Source organism: Primulina huaijiensis, chromosome 3 (genome assembly GCF_012295235.1).
Source record: "Primulina huaijiensis isolate GDHJ02 chromosome 3, ASM1229523v2, whole genome shotgun sequence".
NCBI lineage: Eukaryota > Viridiplantae > Streptophyta > Magnoliopsida > Lamiales > Gesneriaceae > Primulina > Primulina huaijiensis.
Genome location: NC_133308.1, coordinates 24,684,935 through 24,704,572, shown reverse-complemented (window position 1 = coordinate 24,704,572; position 19,638 = coordinate 24,684,935). Strand labels below are relative to the sequence as shown.

The window sequence follows — 19,638 nt, the reverse complement described above, 5'->3', positions numbered from 1 at the left end:
GTAAGGCTCGATCACTCTCTTTTTAAGATGATTCTGACTTATACAAAGGTTAGAAGTCTTCTTCAAATGGCGAGAAAATACAAACCATTGTTCATACGGATGAGTAAAACACGAATAAGAATTCCAATACCAACTAACCCAAAAATAAATCTATCATACCAAAGTCCCTGTTATTATTCATATCAAGTTGTTAGCATAGAATCCACTACTTGTGGGCATAATCATGTAATGAATTTTGTAGTTTCTAACAATAGCAATCAGCCCTCCACAAAATTAGAATGCATGAAACTTTGAGTAACCTTATCGTCAATCCCATGTTTAAATAAGAAACAAGATCAAACGGCAGAATAAAGGAAATGGACTTCAGATTGACCTTGAGAGAGGATGCATCGGCTACATTATGTCGCGCCATTTTCCGGGTAAATGTGCTTCTTTTGAACATCCTCCAGCGAAACTGCGGCGCTACAATCTGGAACGGCAAGGATCTCACGGATGAACTTTATCAAAGAACATAGCCCACCCAAGAAGTTGTGGTCAATAACACCCTCACCTTCGAAAACATGTGCAAAATCAATAAGCTTGATTTCTACTCGTGGGTTTATTCCATTTGACGTGAGTTCATTTTCAAACATCAGAAGAATCGAGCAAGAATAGAAACAATACATTGTTTGATCCTCAAACCATGCTTTTAACTCCAGTAACTGTGACAAAATGCCAGAGGGACCACCATACACGATTGAAGCAAAAGAGCAATCTGGTTCTGAATCCAACACCCCAGATTCATTGGAAGAAACAAACTTTCTTAGAAGTAGCTTAACATCATCTGCTGAAAGAGACTGAACGGACTTCTTCCCAGGTTTCCACATTACAGATTTTTGAGTCTCGTAAATTTGCAACCCAGATAACCTGAATCCTAGTGGAAGGCTCGAAGTTTCTCTGTCTTTCTTCAAACACTTTTGGATATAGTGCTCTGGTGCTTGTGGAGCCCAAGTTCTTGAACCTATCTTAATGTCCATTATTGATGGATTACTTCTACCAAAATTAAGATCTTGTAAAACAAGATGAGGTTTCAAGCCAGATGCATCGGATGCCTCAACAAGCTGGGTGCCATGGAAGTTGGGGAAGAATTTGCGAACGTGATCTGGAATTTTGGTATTCAAAGAGAATGAGGTATAGAAAATAGCTTCATTAGATCCACGTTCATCACCTTGGAGAGGCTTGTAGAAACGGCCCGAATCATCAATAAGAGGGCCTAGCTTCCCATCAGCGGCACTGTGTCCTGCAACTTGGTTCTTTGGGATCTTGAGCATGACTGCTTACTGTAAGGAAATAATCAACAAATATGCTCTAATCAACTCAATAAATCAACCCTCCAAAATACTTCAATTGCATAAATGACCAACAATATAGGAATAGCAAATCCATTACCATCTTACATTTTACCGACAACCAAGCATCCTATCGTCGAATACAGAAAAGACCGCAATTCATCCTTCGAAAATATGTCCCCTTGATGGCTTGACGCCAAGCTAATTGGTTTTATAGTATTTCAAACTATTTATGCTTAATTCATAGTTCCATACTAAGCAAGAAACATTCAGTGAAAAAATAATAATTAGAAACTTCAAGAAACTATACCGTGGATAGCAATTCTAAATTCTTCAAATATTTAAGTGATTTATATGAAACATCTATAATCAATCATACTTAAAAATAACCCATTAATCAGCTTCAAGCATTTAAACAAACATCTTTAGAACCATCCCATAAACAAATAGAACATGCATAAGAAAAAAGACCTAAAAAATGTCCTAAAGATCCCAATTTTTACCTAATTTTTCTACAAATTCAGAGAAATTAGCTGCTTCCATAAAAAAATTCTTCCTTTTCCTGGTTGATCTCCATGAAACTCGCACCAAGCAAGGACATAGCTTCTGGCATTTCTCCAGTCGTCGCAACTTACCGCTCCCTCCGAAGATTTTATTTTGACTCAGTAAAATTGTTGTATTTATTTAAACATAAGGGTTTCTATATTAGAATAATACAAAAAAAAAAATGTAATTAATGATATTTTGTTATAATAAACTCCGAGCCCTTTGTTTTTATTGTATTTGTAATACAATTATTTTATTATTTAAATTTAAACAAATCCTAATAATATCGATGAAAAATTATTATAAATAGTGTTGGAAATTTATTTATTTTTTGTGTTATTTATATTAAAAAAACATGTGTTGGAAATTTATTTATTTTAAATATTCAATATTATTCATAAATATCTTTTTAAATTTTAGGGAGAAATTATTTTTTTTCAAAAAATTCTAAACTCTATAAACATGGCTTATAGGTTTAAAGTATATATATTTCACATTCGATTCGTCTCAACAAAAAATGAATGCTTAAAAATGTACAATTTATGAATGCTTAAAAAGCTTCGTATTGTTGAATGTCCAATCTGTTCAAAATAAAGTACATCTCATCTGTGCAAACTATCACCAGATACAAACTCATGCTTAATACCACCATCCAATTCAATCAAACTACATCCAGCACTCTTCTTGATCCCCCCATCTTCAATCAATCAATCTCCGCACATTCGTCAAATCATCCCACCTCTACGCATTCGCGTACATATGAGCCAAAACCAAGTACACCCCTCCATCTTCTGGCTTTACCTTCATCACATGGTTGGCAGCATCCTCCGCCACCTCGAGATTCCCATGTATTTTACACCCTCCAAGCAATCCTCCCCAAACAAACATATCTCCGCCCATTGGCATATATCGCCTGTATCAACTCCACGACTTCCTTAATTAACCTCGCACGTCCAAGCAAATCTGTCATGCATCCATAATGCTTCAATTCTAGTGGGACATCGTAAACACTCTCCATTTCCCGAAAGATCACCCTGGCCTCATTTATAATCCTCGAGTGGGTGCAGCCCACAAGAACCCCTAAAATAGTCACTACATCAAGTCTAATAGTAATAGCATCTTTAGCCATTCTTGAAAAGTATTTTAGCAACAATTTGTCATTTCCATGCATAGCCAGCACAAAAGGCATAGCATTCCATAAAGAAACGTTCTTTACAAGACAGGAATCAAAGTCGTCCTTAGCAAACCCGATGGAACCAAATTTTACATACATGTCTAACTACCAATCCAGTCCCCAGATATGAATATAATCTAATCTCGTCTCTCTCAATTTGATCATGTATTTTTCTTCCCTTTCGTCAGCTCCCCGACCTGTGCACAGGCTGAAAGTACTCAAACCAGAGCTACATAGTCACAATTTACCCTCAAATGAACAATTCTATCAAACAAATCTATTGCCGCAACACAATAACCTAATTTCCCATACCCAGCCAAAAGGGTACACCAAGAAACCGAGTCTCTGTCAGACATTTGATCGAACATCATCCTCTCCTTCTCCATCTCACCCGCCATCACAAACCCATCAATCATCACATTAACGAGTCACCACATCTCAATATATGACTACAAAAACTTGGCACACTCATTTTTAATTCCGTAATTCTAATGATTCTCTAGTAACTCAATTTTGTCATCTTCAAATAATTGTTCGATATTTCCTCGAAAATTTTCACTTAAATTATTATAACGAAATTAAATTACCATAATGTTGTATAAAAAAACCATTAATGCTAAGCATACATATTTATTTATTTTTTTGTTTAAAAAAAATGGGACGATCGAAATTAATTTTTTTTTTCCCAAAAAATGTATAAATTGACAAATAAAATAAATTTACTTCTTAAAGTTTTATGGTTTAACCTAAATTCAAACCCACAAGAGGATCTCTCTGTCTCAGTCCTCTGCTCGGAACGACATTCCCAACCAGGAGCTAGAAAGGATTAAAAACCACCTTCAGACTGACATACTGAGGTTCGTCTTTTATCACAACGCGACGGAGGGACAACATGAAGTAACCAAGAAAAAGCTAGAGGCTTTCTAGGACACTGTCTCTGAACTGGACGACTTACGCAACCAATCCACTTCGGTCTCAAATTCAATTGATCATATTTTTTGAAGCACAAAGCCATCAAGAAGCTGATGCAACCGTTCAAGGACTACAAATTTTGTACCGGCTTTGACTAGTCAAAACACGGCCTTGTATAACTTCCTTGATCAACTACAAGAGGGGGAAAATCCTTAGAAGATTCCTCCCCCGAGAAGGATCCTATGGAAGACAAAGTCGTAGGAGACATACAAATTATAGATGACTAAATTAGACCTCTAGTATTCTGACTATTTGTAATAAAGATTTTGCAATCTATTTTCTTATTGTTAATACCATTCTACTTTGATTTGTATGATTTTCTTTCTATTTGAAATAAATAAAGATTTTGCAATCTATTTTCTTATTGTATGATTTTCTTTCTATTTGAAATATATATATTCTTTTCGAAAGAACCGAGTCTCAACTTTCGATGGCAATCTTGATCCAAAAGTTAGCCAAAACTGGCTCAAACATATTGAAACTCAGCTTCAACTACTCGAATTTCCGGAATTGCTTAAATTAGATGTGGTAACGCCATTTTTGAAATAAAAAACAAGGAAATAGTGGGAGACAGTTTCACTAGCTATGAAAACAGCTGGACCAATCACGTGGCGACAATTTTGATTGGCAAAATTCATTCAGAAATAATACATTTTAACTTCATAATATTGTTTCAAAAATGTTCATAAAAACCGTCGACACGTGATTGGTCCCAGCTTTAAGCATATCAGGGGCCACTTCAGAATGAATTTTGCGAGCAGCTCCGCCTCAACAGTAAGATCTCGACCGGTGCATTGTTTCTGTCTCTTCAATCTATTCTAATTTTGTATGTATCCACCACCAACCATGGTGGCCTATACTGTCTTTTCTTCTATGGCTGCTGGACAAATTTGACTAAAATTGCATAAGGAACACAAACCATCTTTTAAAAGGTGCATGCTTTTCAACTAAAGTCGTCGGTGAAAAACAAAAGAAAGACCCCAATATCAAGTCGTCTCTCTTTGTGGTACGCACTTACATGGAGAGATCGGAGGGATTAATTTCACCGTTGCTAGCAGTAGCAACACATGTATGTACACACACATTAGGTTTGGTAAAATTATAACTAACTAGCGGCAATCGAAACATCATTCTAACAAATCAGATAATCATTGATTCTCAACAATACATGTATATGAGTGAAGAAATATTATTGAAAATTTATAGTTCTTAGAAGTTTGATTTTAAAAAACATTGTCAATATTGTCTAGTTTCTAGTATGAGACATGATAAAATATAACTGCAAATCATAAATTACCTTTTCATCTGTATACAAGCTCAGATGAGAGCAAATGCTGGTCAAGTCGCTTTTATTAATAATTACCTCCTAACCATATAAATGGCCGCAAAAATAATAATTTTTTTAAAAAAGAATAAACAAAAGATCAGCAGCTATCACACATTTATTCAATCCAAAATTCCCACACAGCAGAAATAAAAAAGCATGAACATATACTTGTATCCAGTTTCAATCGCTTGGCTGAGTTTCTGCTTCCTTATAACATTCAAAACTTGTATCGATAGTCCTTCAGCTTACTTCACAGGCGATGTTTCGATCAACTGCGGTTCAAAAGAAACATCTGCAGCAAATAATGGGAGAGAATGGGCCGGGGATATACATCCAAAGATTGCTCCCTCTTTACAAATAAAGGGCTCATCCACTATATCAAGTGCCATAGATAAATTCATTTTAGCTGACCAAGTTCCTTACAGGAACGCCCGAATCTCTCGTTCCACGTTCTCCTACTCGTTCTGTATCGAACCAGGTCAGAAATTTATCCGCCTTCACTTTAATCCTACGGCATATAAAGGTTTCCAGAAGTTCAAGGACTTGTTCACGGTTGAGGCAGGTTCTTTCACCTTACTACATAACTTTAGTGCTTCATTGACTGCTGGTGCTCTTGGAGTGAAATCTTTTGTCAAGGAATTCTGCATAAACGTTGAAGAAAACCAACAACTCAAAATGGTTTTCTCTAGTCAATCGCAAGATACTTACGCTTTTATAAATGGGATTGAGATCAAATCTGTACCATCACCACACTCTTACTTGCATGGTGTTGGCGTTGGCGAAAGCACCGCGCTAGAGATTGTTCACAGAGAAAAAGTGAAGCGAGATACTCTTTTACCGAATGATGATTCCAGTGACGTGTTTGGGATGTGGAAAACTCATCAGGAAGAGAAACCAAACCAAATTAACAATATGAAGTGGAAAATACCTGTGTACGTTGGATTCAGGTACTTGGTCAGGCTTCATTTCTCTCAGCTGGGACTCGAGATGGCAGAGACTGTAGATGTGATTTTAAAAGTCCTTGGTAAAGAAATGACTGCAGACATAGTAGTAGAAAGGGATCAAAATGGTATCCTGGGTTACAGAGATTACCTGGTGTTGATGACAGGGTGCAAAGAAGAAAAGCGTGTTCTGTTGATATACCTTCAATCAAAAGACAAATTTCTGGTTGGAGAACGACCCTTAATGGGATTCGAAATATTTAAGATCAGTAACCATGACAACAGCCTCGCTTCTCCAAATCCTATGTCTCTAGAACCGAGTTTGCCAATCTGGACAATCGAAAGTTTATTGTTAGTTCTTGGCCACAGAAATGCAATTCCTACGGTCATTCTTCTGGTAAGCAGCATCGTTTATAAGTTGAGAGAAATTTGGGAAGCTAACAAAGGAAAGGAGGAAAACAAACCATCAGCCAGGGCTCAACGATTATGTCGTCGTTTTTCACTGGAGGAGATACAATTGGCCACTAGAAATTTTTCTCAAGAACTTTTAATAGGTAAAGGTGGATTTGGTAATGTCTACAAAGGAATCATTGGTAATGGGGGAGAGACTGTTGCCATAAAGCGACTAAAACCAAGCTCCAAGCAAGGGGCCACAGAGTTTTTAACAGAGATCGAGACACTTTCTGAGCTCAAACATCTCAATCTCGTGTCTCTGATTGGCTACTGCAATGAGCCTGGAGAAATGATTCTTGTTTACGAGTACTTGTCCGGTGGAACACTGTCTGACCACCTATACAACCTGGCAACAAGAAAAAATAATTTTTCTTGTCTCACCTGGAAGCAATGCCTTGGCATTTGCATTGGTGCCGGAAGAGGTTTAGACTATCTTCACACGGGTTGTGAAATCATACACGGAGATGTCAAAGCTTCAAACATCCTTTTAGACGATAATTTGATGGCTAAGCTTTCAGATTTTGGCACAGCCAAACACGAAAATGGAAGCAATTTACAAAGCGAAGATAACACTCTCATTAAAGGCACACGTGGGTACTTGGATCCACATTATTTAAGTAGTCGTGAACTAACAAGAAAAAGTGACATATATGCCTTTGGTGTAGTGTTGTTGGAAGTACTATGTGGGAGACCTGCATTTGATCCAAGGGTAGCACGAGACGAACATGTTCTAACCGAGTGGGCTAGAGATAAAATAAGTAAGGGGGAAGTTGATCGAATTGTATTGGCGAGTTTGAGGGAGGAAATTTCACCGGACTGCTTAGAGTCATTTCTCAAAATTTCTACAAGATGCTTGCATGATGAACCCAAGAAGCGGCCGACAATGGCCCAGGTTGTGCTACAACTAGAATCGGTACTTGAGCAGAATGACAGCACGATAACTTCTGTACAGAATGAGACAAGCGTTGCTGAGGATTTGGGCCCAAGTAAAGATGCAAAAAATATACCGGCGGCCGCAGTAAGTGAGCAAGCTTTCACAACTGGTCGGAATGAACAACACCAAAACATGAGCAAAATAGCTATCTCAGAGCCTTCTTCAGTAAGAACCAGAGGACATAAGCCATCTATGAATGGCCGATTGGACAAATCACATGCGAAAACTGAAATGCCAGGTATGATGCAAATCATCAAACTATTCTCCATATACATCAATTATGAAAATGTAACTGAACAAATATACTTTTGGATAGTGGAACGTCAAAAGGATAATGATCTTTTAAACTTTCTCAACAACTTCGCTCTAGGAATTCAAAGAAAAACGACGGCAGGAAAAGAAAGGGATAAAGCGATTGTTGAAAAGCGGGCAATCCCCCGCTTCGGAACGTGGGACGAAAGCACCGAGCGGTGGACAAGAGACAGCCCCGGCCATACTCGCTTTTGTTAGATGGAAAGCAAAGTGATTGCTTGTCTCTACGTGATGCATATCATCAAAGAACTTGGAGGCAAATATTTTGATATAAGAGGGTGTGAGCAGAATTTTATGTTAAAAATTCCAGGTCTTTTAATATTTTTATCCTTAATATTTTGTATTTTAAGTTTTTTTTAAAATAAAATTATGCAAAATACTAGATTTTATTATATTAATTTTCTGAAGTTTATGATACCATGTTCTCCAAATTTAAATATAGAAGATTAGATTATATTTTAAAACTTAATTTAGATGTATTATATTATATTATTATATTTTAATAATTAATTTTTGGGAAAATTTAATCGGGTGAATAAATAAATTCTTTTCTCAAATAACTTGAAAATTTATCTTATTCATGATTTTTTCCTAGCAGAGGGTATTATATATATATTTTTAATTTAGTTTATGTTTGTAACTTGTAAGGCTCATAAGCAAATGACCTGACAATTAGCATAAATTAAGGATAATTATTTAAAATAATTATCAACTCCGGATAATTAGAATGTGTTAGATATATATCGAATTACAAATGCAACATAAAATACATATATGTAGAAAATAACACATAACATTTTAAGTATATCGGACCAAACCAAGTTAAAAACCCTAAAAAAAATATAGAAGCAGTGAGATCACACACCCAATAACACATAATAAGATAGAATATAGTATTTTTGATCATGCATGCTTGTTTTCTGCGATTTTGGTAATCTATGTTAACAAAATGCAATCTTAATCACATATCTTCTAAGTTTTGGCAATTTTAGCTACTTTCATATAAAGTTTTGATGTCGCATTACATACATCAGTACCACATCAACGTAAGGTCGGAAGAATGACAAAAATTACAAATTTCTTGATACAACTTCTTTGGTTATCATAGAAGTAAGTGGTGAATTTGCTACTTTTTCAATTTTGGAATCCATAGTGGGATTATTATTTATTGATCATATTCATCTTTTGGCTTTGTGCTATTTCCTGGCCTATGATTTCTAGGCTTCTATTTTTATTATATTGTTATTGTTATTTCGATTCAAGGTCCACACATGAATTGTGCTGGTTTCTCGCCTTTAATCAGTGTCTTGGCTACAGAAAACTCTCCCTTTAGCATTTGCATATGTGACAAAATGTGTACTCGAGTACTTAAATTTGCCCACCAAATCAAAACTTTCTAGCTACTAAAAAAACATCGGACCGTCACAGTAAAATTTCAAGTTTTACGCATAAACATGCAAAATTTAAGTTTTTGAGTAAATAAAGTTTTAAATAACTTACTTTAGGAATTAAGAATGAAATTGCACATTATTTTATATATATANNNNATATAAATTAAGAAATTTATATTTAACCAAAAGTTTTGGTGATCGACAAAATCAAAATAGCACTAGACTGTTTCAGGAAACAGCTGCAAAGTTTTATGTATAACAGGTATCGGTTCAACCGCTTAAAGAGTTCAGACTGCCTATCAGTTCAAACGCTTAAAGAGTATATAAATTAAGAAATTATTATTACCCAAAAATTTTGGTGATCGACAAAATCAAAATAGCACTAGACTGTTTCAGGAAACAGCTGCAAAGTTTTATGTATAACAGGTATCGGTTCAACCGCTTAAAGAGTTCAGACTGCTATCAGTTCAACCGCTTAAAGAGTTCAGACTATCTATCAGATCAGTCGCTTAAAGAGTTCAGACCGCCTATCAGCTCAACCATTTAAAGTAGATGAAGTTCAATCTTCTCAACCGGCTGTTCGAAAAACCTTGTGTCGAAGTCATTAAAGAGCCATTTATTGCTCATTTAATGAAAGACATTCTCTGACTGGTTCAGAACATTCAAATAGGTGTGCACATGCACAAGTCTCAAGATTGATATGCATTTAAGTCACTATCCCAAAAGAGAAAGATTATTTATGTCCTACAAGTTCTGATAGTAAAAACAGTTGTCATAAAAGAATACCCAGAAGTAACTCTTTAAGGAACATGATTCAAAGATGTGCTAGCAAAGAGAACATTAAATGCTTTGCTGAAGAACATTTAATGAAGTTGCAACTGATAGTGTCACATCATTCGAAGGTTACAGGTTTACGTTACTCATATTTTTTCGACCGTTGGAATGATATCTTATATAAAAAGAAGCTGGAAGTATGCAAGCGGAGATGCACGCAAGATAACAACGAGATACATAATCATTAAGCTTTCAACAGCGTGAATCTTTCAAGTCTTCATACTTAAAGAATCTGAGCGCAATCAAAGATCACATACCTCAATCGCTCATTCAAGCATGCACTCAACAGAAAGATATCTGCTATTTCAAGGATCATATTTGTGCTACCAAAACAAGATTGTTTATTTACATCAATAACCTTTTGGTTATCTGATTAATAGTAGTGTCTGGTGAACCGATGGTTCTTAAAATCCAGAAGTGTAAAGTGATCACTAAGAGTTCCAAAACAGGCAATGTGATAAGTCCTGATTGGAGTGGGCTGTTGCAAAGAGTTTTGTAAAGCCAAAATCTTTTAGTGGAATCCTTTCTACAGAGGAAGAAGGGGTGACGTAGGAGTTTTATCTCCGAACATCCATAAAAAATCCAAGCCTTTACATTTCGAATTATTTCCTGCTGTTTAATTCGTTAACCGGTGGAAAATATCATTAGGAATATTGAACCGTTTTCCGCACCTTTTACGCGGTTCATATTTCTAACCGTTTGAGAGAAAAACTTTCAACCGCCTAAAAACAGTTGAAAACAAATTTAAAAAGCAAATATTTTCAAAGAGTCTATTCACCCCCTCTAAATTCTTTCTTGATCCTAACAAGTGGTATCAGAGCGGGGTTTCTCAAACATCGATACCTACAACTTATACATGGCATCTTTCAACAAAATTCCTATGTTTTCTAAAGAAGATTATGATGATTGGAAGATTCGTATGTAGACACATTTAGCAGCCGGGGACGATGACATGTGGTATGTCATCACTTGTGGAAAAGCATCGATTCGAATTGACAACTGAAGATAATAAGAAGGCAAATATTGACAATGTCGCAAAAGATATTCTCTATAAAACTCTGGATAAGAACATGTTTGCCTAGATCAAAACTTGCTCCACAACAAAAGAGATATGAGAAAAACTCACACAACTATGTGACAGCAACGATCAGACCAAAGAAAACAAACTGACAGTTGCTATCCAAAAATTTGACAATGCTAAGATGAAGCCAGGAGAAACTCTCACTGATTTTGATGAACGGTTTAGTGCTATTATCATTGAACTGACTTCACTAGGAAAAGAATACTCTAACCGTGAAATTGCCTTGAAGGTAATGAGAGCTCTTCCTAGAGAATGGGATGTGAAGACAATAGCGATGCGATAATCCAAAGATTTGAACAAGCTGGAGCTCCACGATCTCTTTGCCGATCTTAAAGCATACGAGTTCGAGCTTGGTATACGAACTAAAGAAGAACCATCCACTTCTCAAACAAAGGCTCTGGCAGCTACCGCAGTCCACAAGTAAGAAATCGATTGAGCAACTGAGCAATGAAGCCATGTCTAGGGATGGCAATGGGGCGGGGGCGGGGGCGGGTTTGCCATCCCCATCCCCGTCCCCGAATTCCATCCCCACCCCCATACCCGCCCCGATCCCCGCTTTTTCGGGTTCGGGAAATTCCCAAACCCGAAACTTCGGGGATCAACTTCTCATCCCCGTTTCAAAAATATTAATATGACAAGACGATGACGGATTCGGATATTTTCTCAAACTAAAACTTATTATTATCTATTATTATTAGTGATAATATTAATATTAATATTAATATTATTAATATTTTAAAAAATAATAATATCATTATGTTATTAATATTAATAATACTATTATTTTATTATTGATATAATTTTCGGGGCGGGTTCGGGGATGGGGATAGTAATCCCATACCCACCTCGAACTACATCGGGGATTTAAAAAAATCCCCGAACCCGAAAAAATCGGGGATCCCCATCCCCGTTTCGGGTTTTCCCCGTGGAGCTCCAAACCCATGGGGAAAGTTGTCATCCCTAGCCATGTCCTTATTTGTAAGGAAGTTAAGTAAATATATGCGTAAAAATAAATCTCTGATGACTAAATCTTATTTCAAAAAGAACCATACAGATGATGGTCAAAATTGCTGTAACTGTGGAAAGAATGAATATTTTATTGCAGAATGTAATCGACTGAAGAAAGATGAAAAAAACCAGTTGATAGAAGACGGTCCCAAGATTATAAAAAGTGCAACAAAAATAAAAAACAACGAGTTTTGATTGCAGAAGAAGATAAAAGCAAGTGGGCCGACTCATATTCAGAAAGGTCCATCTCCGAGGCATCTACTAGTGAAAGCGACATGAGACAGTAAAATGTCTCATGGCCGATGAAGGTTCAGAATCCACGGATGAAATTGTATTTGACTTCAACTCTATTGAATTTACACGAGAAGACCTTGTCACAGCACTACATGACATGGTGAAATGATTTTAAGGGACTATCGCAGCAATTCAATGAAGCTAAAGCATAAAAACAGGACTCAAAAAACAAATTAACTCTCTCAAGCTGCTCGCAGCAAAAAGAGGTTGATAGTTTGAAAGTGAAGTTAAGTTTGCTAGTGGCTGAGAATGATGACCTGCGTAAATTGTTCCATGCCATGATTAAAGAAAATAAACGGTTGATAAACACAATCAACACATGGAACAAGTCTTCTACTTCTCTTGAAATGATGCATGAGATGCAAAAACCGGCTGGATATAGAACCAGACTAGGTTACAACATCAATGAGTGCAGAACCTCTGAAGCAAAAACTCAACCGCTGCTAGAAAAGACAGTTTAAGATCAATTAAATTTGTCAGATCTAGTACGGTACATGAACATAACGAGCCTGAAGTCCAAAGCAATCAAAACATAAGACTTGAGAAAAATAGAAGGTGACATGGTATATGATATGTCAAAATTGAGAATGCTAACTCCAACCGATCGTGGCTTAGACGTAGGCCAAATTCAACCACTCATAACGGTTCAAATTGGTTCCGCATAAAGCCAAGTTCAACCGGACATCATTCAAAAATAAAACCTAACCAATACCACAACCGCCGATCGGTTCAAAAGAGGTACATATTGATTGACAATGACAGACGGCCAAGAAAATTGCACACACCACCAGATTATGCACGGAACCGCATCCATCTTGGGACACACCAAGGAAAATCCATCAGGATAATCCAAGTGTGGATCCCTAAGGGTCTAATCAGTTCAGGACCCAAATAGAAAAGTGTACCAAGTTCCCACCTTAAATGATTTCAGGTACTGAAGAGGAAAAACTTGGAATAATCAATCTGGTTTCTGGACAGGGGTTGCTCCAGACATATGACAGGAGACAAAAATCTTCTATCAGAAGTTGTTGATTACAAAGGACCAAAGATCGCCTTAGGTGATAACTTTAAAGGTAAAACCATGGGTAAAAATAAGATTATCCATGGTAAAATTATTATTAAAGACGTGCTGTTAGTTGAAAATTTGTGTTATAACCTGATCAACATAAGCCAATTATGCGACAACGGTTATACCGTTGAGTTTCACAAACACACATGCACTGTTAAATCTGCTATAAGAAATATTGTGTTGATTGAGACTAGAGAGCAGAATACGTATAAGGTAAAGTGGAACGACGACATTTTGAATGCACCTACTTGTTTCATTGCATTAAATGGTAATAAGAATTGGCTTTGACATAAACGACTTAATCATCTTAATTTCAAATCCATTGATACTCTTAGCAAGCTTAAATTAGTGTCTGGTTTACCTAACATTGATTTTGCAAAATATAGAATCTGCAATGTTTGTCAACTATGTAAACAAGTTCGCTCAACCTTCAAGAATAAAGGAAGAAACTCATCCACTATATGCCTGAAACTACTTCACATGGATTTGTTATTTGTTTTAACACAAACTCATCGGCACTGTGTCCTGCAACTTGGTTCTTTGGGATCTTGAGCATGACTGCTTACTGTAAGGAAATAATCAACAAATATGCTCTAATCAACTCAATAAATCAAACCATCAAAATACTTCAATTGCATAAATGACCTACAATATAGGAATAGCAAATCCATTACCATCTTACATTTTACCGACAACCAAGCATCTTATCGTCGAATGCAGAAAAGACTACAATTCATCCTTCGAAAATATATCCCCTTGAAGGCTTGACGCCAAGCTAATTGGCTTTATAGTATTTCAAACTATTTATGCTTAATTCATAGTTCCATACTAAGCAAGAAACATTCATTGAAAAAATAATAATTAGAAACTTCAAGAAACTATACCGTGGACAGCAATTCTAAATTCTTCAAATATTTAAGTGCTTTGTATGAAACATCTATAATCAATCATACTTAAAAATAACCTATTAATCAGCTTCAAGCATCTAAACAAACATCTTTAGAACCATCCCATAAACAAATAGAACATGCATAAGAAAAAAAACCTAAAATAAATGTCCTAAAGATCCCAATATTTACCTAAATTTTCTACAAATTCAGAGAAATTAGCTGCTTACATAAAAAAATTCTTCCTTTTTTCTGGTTGATCTCCATGAAACTCGCACCAAGCAAGTACATAGTTTCTGGCATTTCTCCAGTCGGCGCAACTTACTGCTCCCACCGAAGATTTTATTTTGAGACTGTACAATTTATCCATTTAAACATAAGGGTTTTTATATTAGAATAATACAAAAAAATTTTTAATTATTTACAAAAATATCATATATTTTTCATTATAAACTCCGGGGCCCTTTGTTTTTTTGGTTTTTTTGTATTTGTAATACAATTATTTAAATTTAAACAAATCCTAATAATATTGATGAAAAATTATTATAAATCATAGGAAATAAATTAATAATTTATAATAATAATAATAATAATGATGCTAAAAATATTAAAACAAAAAAAAATTTATGATAATACTAATAAATAAATAAATAAATAACCAGAATTAGAGAATTTCGTAAGTAAAAATACTAGCATGTAATAAAATTTAGGGGCCGAGGTTTGAAAATTGAAAAGGAAACACAGCTTCTGAGGGCCTGTGTTTGAATTCAAATTTTATTTGATATTTTGGTAAATTTATTTATTTTTGTGTTATTTATATTAAAAAACGTAGTGTTGGAAATTTTTTATTTTAAATATTGAATATTATCCTTAAATATCTTCTTAAATTTTAGGGAAAAATTATTTTTTCTCAAAAAATTCTAAACTCTATAAAAAATGGCTTATAGGTTTAAAGTATATATATTTCACATTCCAAACCAATGTACAATTTATGAATGCTTAAAAAGCTTCGTATTGTTGAATGTCCAGTCCGTTCAAAACAAAGTATATCTCATCTGTGCAAACTATCACCAGATACAAACTCATGCTTAATACCACCATCCAATTCAATCAAACTACATCCAGCACTCTTCTTGATCCCCCATTTTCAATCACTCAATCTCCGCACATTCGTCAAATCATCCCACCTCTACGCATTCGCGTACATATGAGCCAAAACCAAGTACACCCCTCCATCTTCTGGCTTTACCTCCATCACATTCACATGGTTGGCAGCATCCTCTGCCACCTCGAGATTCCCATGTATTTTACACCCTCCAAGCAATCGTCCCCAAACAAACACATCTCTCCGCCCATTGGCATCGCCTGTATCAACTCCACAACTTCCTTGATTAACCCCGCACGTCCAAGCAAATCTGCCATGCATCCATAATGCTTCAATTCTAGTGGGACATCGTAAACACTGTCCATTTCCCGAAAGATCACCCTGGCCTCATTTATAAGCCTCGAGTGGCTGCAGCCCACGAGAACCCCTAAAATAGTCACTCCATCAAGTCTAATAGCATCTTTAGCCATTCTTGAAAAGTATTTTGGCAACAATTTGTCATTTCCATGCATAGCCAGCACAAAAGGCATAGCATTCCATAAAGATACGTTCTTTACAAGACAGGAATCAAAGACGTCCTTAGCAAACCCGATTGAACCACATTTTGCATTCATGTCTATCAATCCAGTCCACATATATGAATCTAATCTAATCTAATCCCGTCTCTCTCAATTTGATCATGTATTTTCTTCCCTTTCGTCAGCTCCCCGACCTGTGCACAAGCTGAAAGTACTGAAACCAGAGCTACATTGTCATAATTTACCCTCAAGTGAACAATTCAATCAAACAAATCTATTGCCTCAACACAATAACCTAATTTCGCATACCCAGCCAAAAGGATACCCCAAGAAACCGAGTCTCTTTCAGGCATTTGATCGAACATCATTCTCAATCTCACCCGCCTTCACATACCCATCAATCATCACTAGTGATAGCAACAGGCTGAATTCCCTTAAGACCCATCCTGCGAACCCGACAGGTTTAACTCGGGTTAAAGTATAACGATTTTTATTCAATTAATAAACAAAAAAAATTGTAATAATATATTCTAGTATTATAATAATAAAATAATATGATTTCAATCCAANATATATAAAAATATTTTTTATGGGACGGGTCTGACCAAAATCGAGACCCGCTTGTATACTCGCTAGGCCTGATCTTGGGACGAGTTTAATATGGGGTCAGGTTTAGACCCGCTCCATTACCTTATACGAGGTCGGGTAAAAGATCAAAAAAATCAAACCTAGTATATTTGAATCTTCTCCTTCCCTATTGTCAAATTTTTTAAAAAAAATTGAATGGAAGAAAAAAATCGAAAAACGGACGAGTTGAAAATGTGGAAAGATGGGGGAAAAGGACAATGAGTAAAAATGATAATTATGTTTCATGAGTTTAAATATTTAAATTTATGAGTCTAATTATCTAACTATTAATTGCTTCACAAAAAAAAAAACAATTGTTTAGAAAATACAAAGATTTCACCAAATAAATATTACACGATGAAAATTTATGATATTGATATACAATAAAAAAACATTCAGATCAATCTGAATTCAACCCAACCCAATTTTTTCCGGATCAGATTTTGGGTCCAACTCGATTTAATAAATGAAGAAATGGGCACATATTTATAATATTGACATTATTTAAAGCAAAATGAACTCAAAACATCTTTTAAAAGTTGCAAACTTTTCCACTAAAGTTTTTGAAAAACAAAAGAAAGGCCCCTCATTAAAATTATAATTAGCATTAATAATGTAATTTTAATCTTTTAAATTATACTACAATAAAAAAATCATGGTTTGATTGTTCTTTGACAGATCATATAATTATTGATTCCGAACAATATACATATAATGTGTGTGAGTGAAAAAATACTATTGAAAATTTACAGTTTTTAAAAGTTTAATTTTTAATTTTCAAAAACATTGTCAAGTTTTGAGTCTGAGAAATGATAAAATATACATGCGTTCATAAATTAGCCTATGCATATAAAAATTATAACCTAATGATTACTCAACCGGAAAATACAAGAAATAGGCGCATAAACACACTTTTAATTTTTTAAACAGAGAATTACATACATACATGTAGATCCAAACTCTTAGCCAATCGGGTCAATTTGTAGGACCCATTTTACGAAATCGCGTATTTGCGTGATCCGGTTGGGAAAATTTCTAAAATATGTGGCAAAATGTCAAATTTCGGCAAGAGACCAGTGCATTCCTATCTAAAATGGTTCAAGGTTTCGCCCTTGAAATAGTGAAATTCTATCGTTTAGGTTTCCGAAATCGTATTTTTGCCGTTTTTAGTAAATTTTTTAATTACTAATAACTTCGCATAAAAAACTGGAAATTTGATTCTATCGATTGTTCTATCTATATTGAAATCTCCAAACTTTCAATTTTTGGAAAATTTCTCGAAAAAATCTCTTTCGACTTATATATGTGTCGAAATTACTTGAACTGCCTATTTGTTACTACTTTCCGATTATTGTTGGTAGTGTCACAATTTTGAGGGATTCTGATAATTTTCACTTGTTTATTTTATTCTAGGAAATGACAGCCTCTCATATCCGCGCCAAAGCCACCATCCATATGCGTCAGAAAACCATCAGCAACAAGGAAGTTATCATTAAGAACTTTAAGACTGAAATTGCTTTAGAGCAGGGGGAGAAGAAGGTTTCATCGATGTCCTCGAAACTTTTAAAAGTAAGAAGCATGAGCAAGAAGGGCTTAAAGACCACTTTCAGACGAACATACAGATGTTCGCCTTTTATCACAACGCGGCGGGGGGATAACATGAAGTAACCAAGAAAAATCTAGAGGCTTTCTTGGCCACTGTCTCTGAACTGGACGACTTACGCAACCAACTATTATAGAAGACCCACGCACTCCACTTTCAAATTTAGCAGATCATGTTTTTGAAGCACAACGCAATCAAGAAGCTGAGGCAATCATTCAAGAACTACAAAATTTTGTACTGGCCTTTACTAGTCAAAACACGGGCTTGTATAACTTCATTGATCAACTACAGGAGGAGGGGAGATTCTTGTAGATGACTAGATTAGACCTCTAGTATCGTGACTATTTGTAATAAGGATTTTGCAATCCATTTTCTTATTGTTATTGTCATCCAACTTCGATTTGTATAATTTTCTTTCTATTTGAAATAAATAAAAGCTTTTTGATCTATTCATTGAATGATTTCATGGTGGAGAGCCACTATTGTTTCATATATTTGTATCTATTTTGCAAACATCATAAAAAACTTGTATACTTGTAGAAAATGGTCGAAAGACCTCACCGAAACAACCGCAACCCGCGATCCAGAAGTTGACCAAAACTAGCTCAAAAATATTGAAACTCTGCTCCAACTACTCAAATTTCCGGAAGGACTTAAAGTAAATGTGATTACGTCATTCTTGGAATAAAAAAACAAGCTAATAGTGGGAGATAGTTTCATCAGCTATGAAAACAGATGTACCAACCACGTGACGATAGTTTTGAGGAACATTTTTGAAACAATATTATCCGACTCGCCACGTGATTGATCCAGCTTTGAGCATATCATACGGCGGAGGGGCCACCACCGGAGGATATTACTTCATAATGAATTTTGTGGGCAGCTCCGCCTCAACACTATGATCTCCGACCGGTGCATTGTTTCTGTCTCTTCAGTCTATTTTAATTTTGTATGTAAACAACACCAACCATGTTGGCCTACTGTCTTTACTTCTATAGCTACTGGACAAAAAAATTGACTAAAACTGCAATTAAATATATTACCGACGGGGGAATTTTTTTCTAATCCCTATCAATGAAATGCCGATCATATTCCCAAAAAATATGTGTTCACACCATCATTAGATGATAAATAACAATTATACGAATGCAAATGGCTTACGATATGTAATCTTCATAAAGACATGTCTGTTGAATATTTGTACGTTTTTAATATATGCAAAAATGGGCACATT

The 19,638-nt window shown here is 35.4% G+C and overlaps 2 protein-coding genes, 1 long non-coding RNA gene and 2 pseudogenes across 7 annotated transcripts; 1 reads left to right on the top strand and 4 right to left on the bottom strand.

Moving 5' to 3' along the window:
• Window positions 1-134: 134 nt before the first annotated feature.
• On the bottom strand, window positions 135-2,019 carry LOC140973988 (inositol polyphosphate multikinase beta-like). Of its 2 annotated transcripts, XM_073437172.1 has the most exons (3): window positions 1,832-2,019; window positions 1,429-1,582; window positions 135-1,319 (listed from the first exon to the last, which is right to left on the bottom strand). In XM_073437172.1, the coding sequence occupies exon 3, from the start codon at window positions 1,308-1,310 to the stop codon at window positions 399-401; it is 912 nt and encodes a 303-aa protein (XP_073293273.1). In that variant the 5' UTR covers window positions 1,311-1,319; window positions 1,429-1,582; window positions 1,832-2,019; the 3' UTR covers window positions 135-398. The 2 variants fall into 2 exon arrangements, with proteins under 2 accessions (XP_073293273.1, XP_073293271.1); XM_073437170.1 differs by lacking the exon at window positions 1,429-1,582 and having other exon boundaries at window positions 1,832-2,018.
• Window positions 2,020-2,424: 405 nt separating this feature from the next.
• LOC140972607 (pentatricopeptide repeat-containing protein At5g61800-like) lies at window positions 2,425-3,470 on the bottom strand (annotated as a pseudogene).
• Window positions 3,471-5,389: 1,919 nt separating this feature from the next.
• LOC140973983 (receptor-like protein kinase FERONIA) lies at window positions 5,390-8,393 on the top strand. Of its 2 annotated transcripts, none has more exons than XM_073437167.1 (2): window positions 5,390-7,913; window positions 7,992-8,393. In XM_073437167.1, the coding sequence occupies exons 1-2, from the start codon at window positions 5,504-5,506 to the stop codon at window positions 8,183-8,185; spliced, it is 2,604 nt and encodes an 867-aa protein (XP_073293268.1). In that variant the 5' UTR covers window positions 5,390-5,503; the 3' UTR covers window positions 8,186-8,393. The 2 variants fall into 2 exon arrangements, with proteins under 2 accessions (XP_073293268.1, XP_073293269.1); XM_073437168.1 differs by having other exon boundaries at window positions 8,046-8,391.
• On the bottom strand, window positions 5,839-14,896 carry LOC140973986 (uncharacterized). Of its 3 annotated transcripts, XR_012174706.1 has the most exons (5): window positions 14,744-14,896; window positions 13,512-14,309; window positions 6,491-6,618; window positions 6,276-6,383; window positions 5,839-5,988 (listed from the first exon to the last, which is right to left on the bottom strand). It is a non-coding gene; the product is annotated as an uncharacterized lncRNA (long non-coding RNA). The 3 variants fall into 3 exon arrangements; XR_012174704.1 differs by having other exon boundaries at window positions 13,512-14,896; XR_012174705.1 differs by lacking the exon at window positions 6,491-6,618 and having other exon boundaries at window positions 13,512-14,896.
• Window positions 14,897-15,532: 636 nt separating this feature from the next.
• LOC140973984 (pentatricopeptide repeat-containing protein At5g61800-like) lies at window positions 15,533-16,579 on the bottom strand (annotated as a pseudogene).
• Between the last annotated feature and the right edge of the window lie 3,059 nt (window positions 16,580-19,638).

What these genes read in the sequence shown, in the direction of transcription:
- LOC140973988 (XM_073437172.1), bottom strand. Translation starts at nt 1,310, where the DNA reads ATGCTCAAGATCCCAAAGAACCAAGTTGCAGGACACAGTGCCGCTGAT.
- LOC140973983 (XM_073437167.1), top strand. Translation starts at nt 5,504, where the DNA reads ATGAACATATACTTGTATCCAGTTTCAATCGCTTGGCTGAGTTTCTGC. An exon ending in TGCGAAAACTGAAATGCCAG is followed by an intron (nt 7,914 to 7,991) that starts GTATGATGCAAA and finishes ACTTTTGGATAG; the next exon opens with TGGAACGTCAAAAGGATAAT.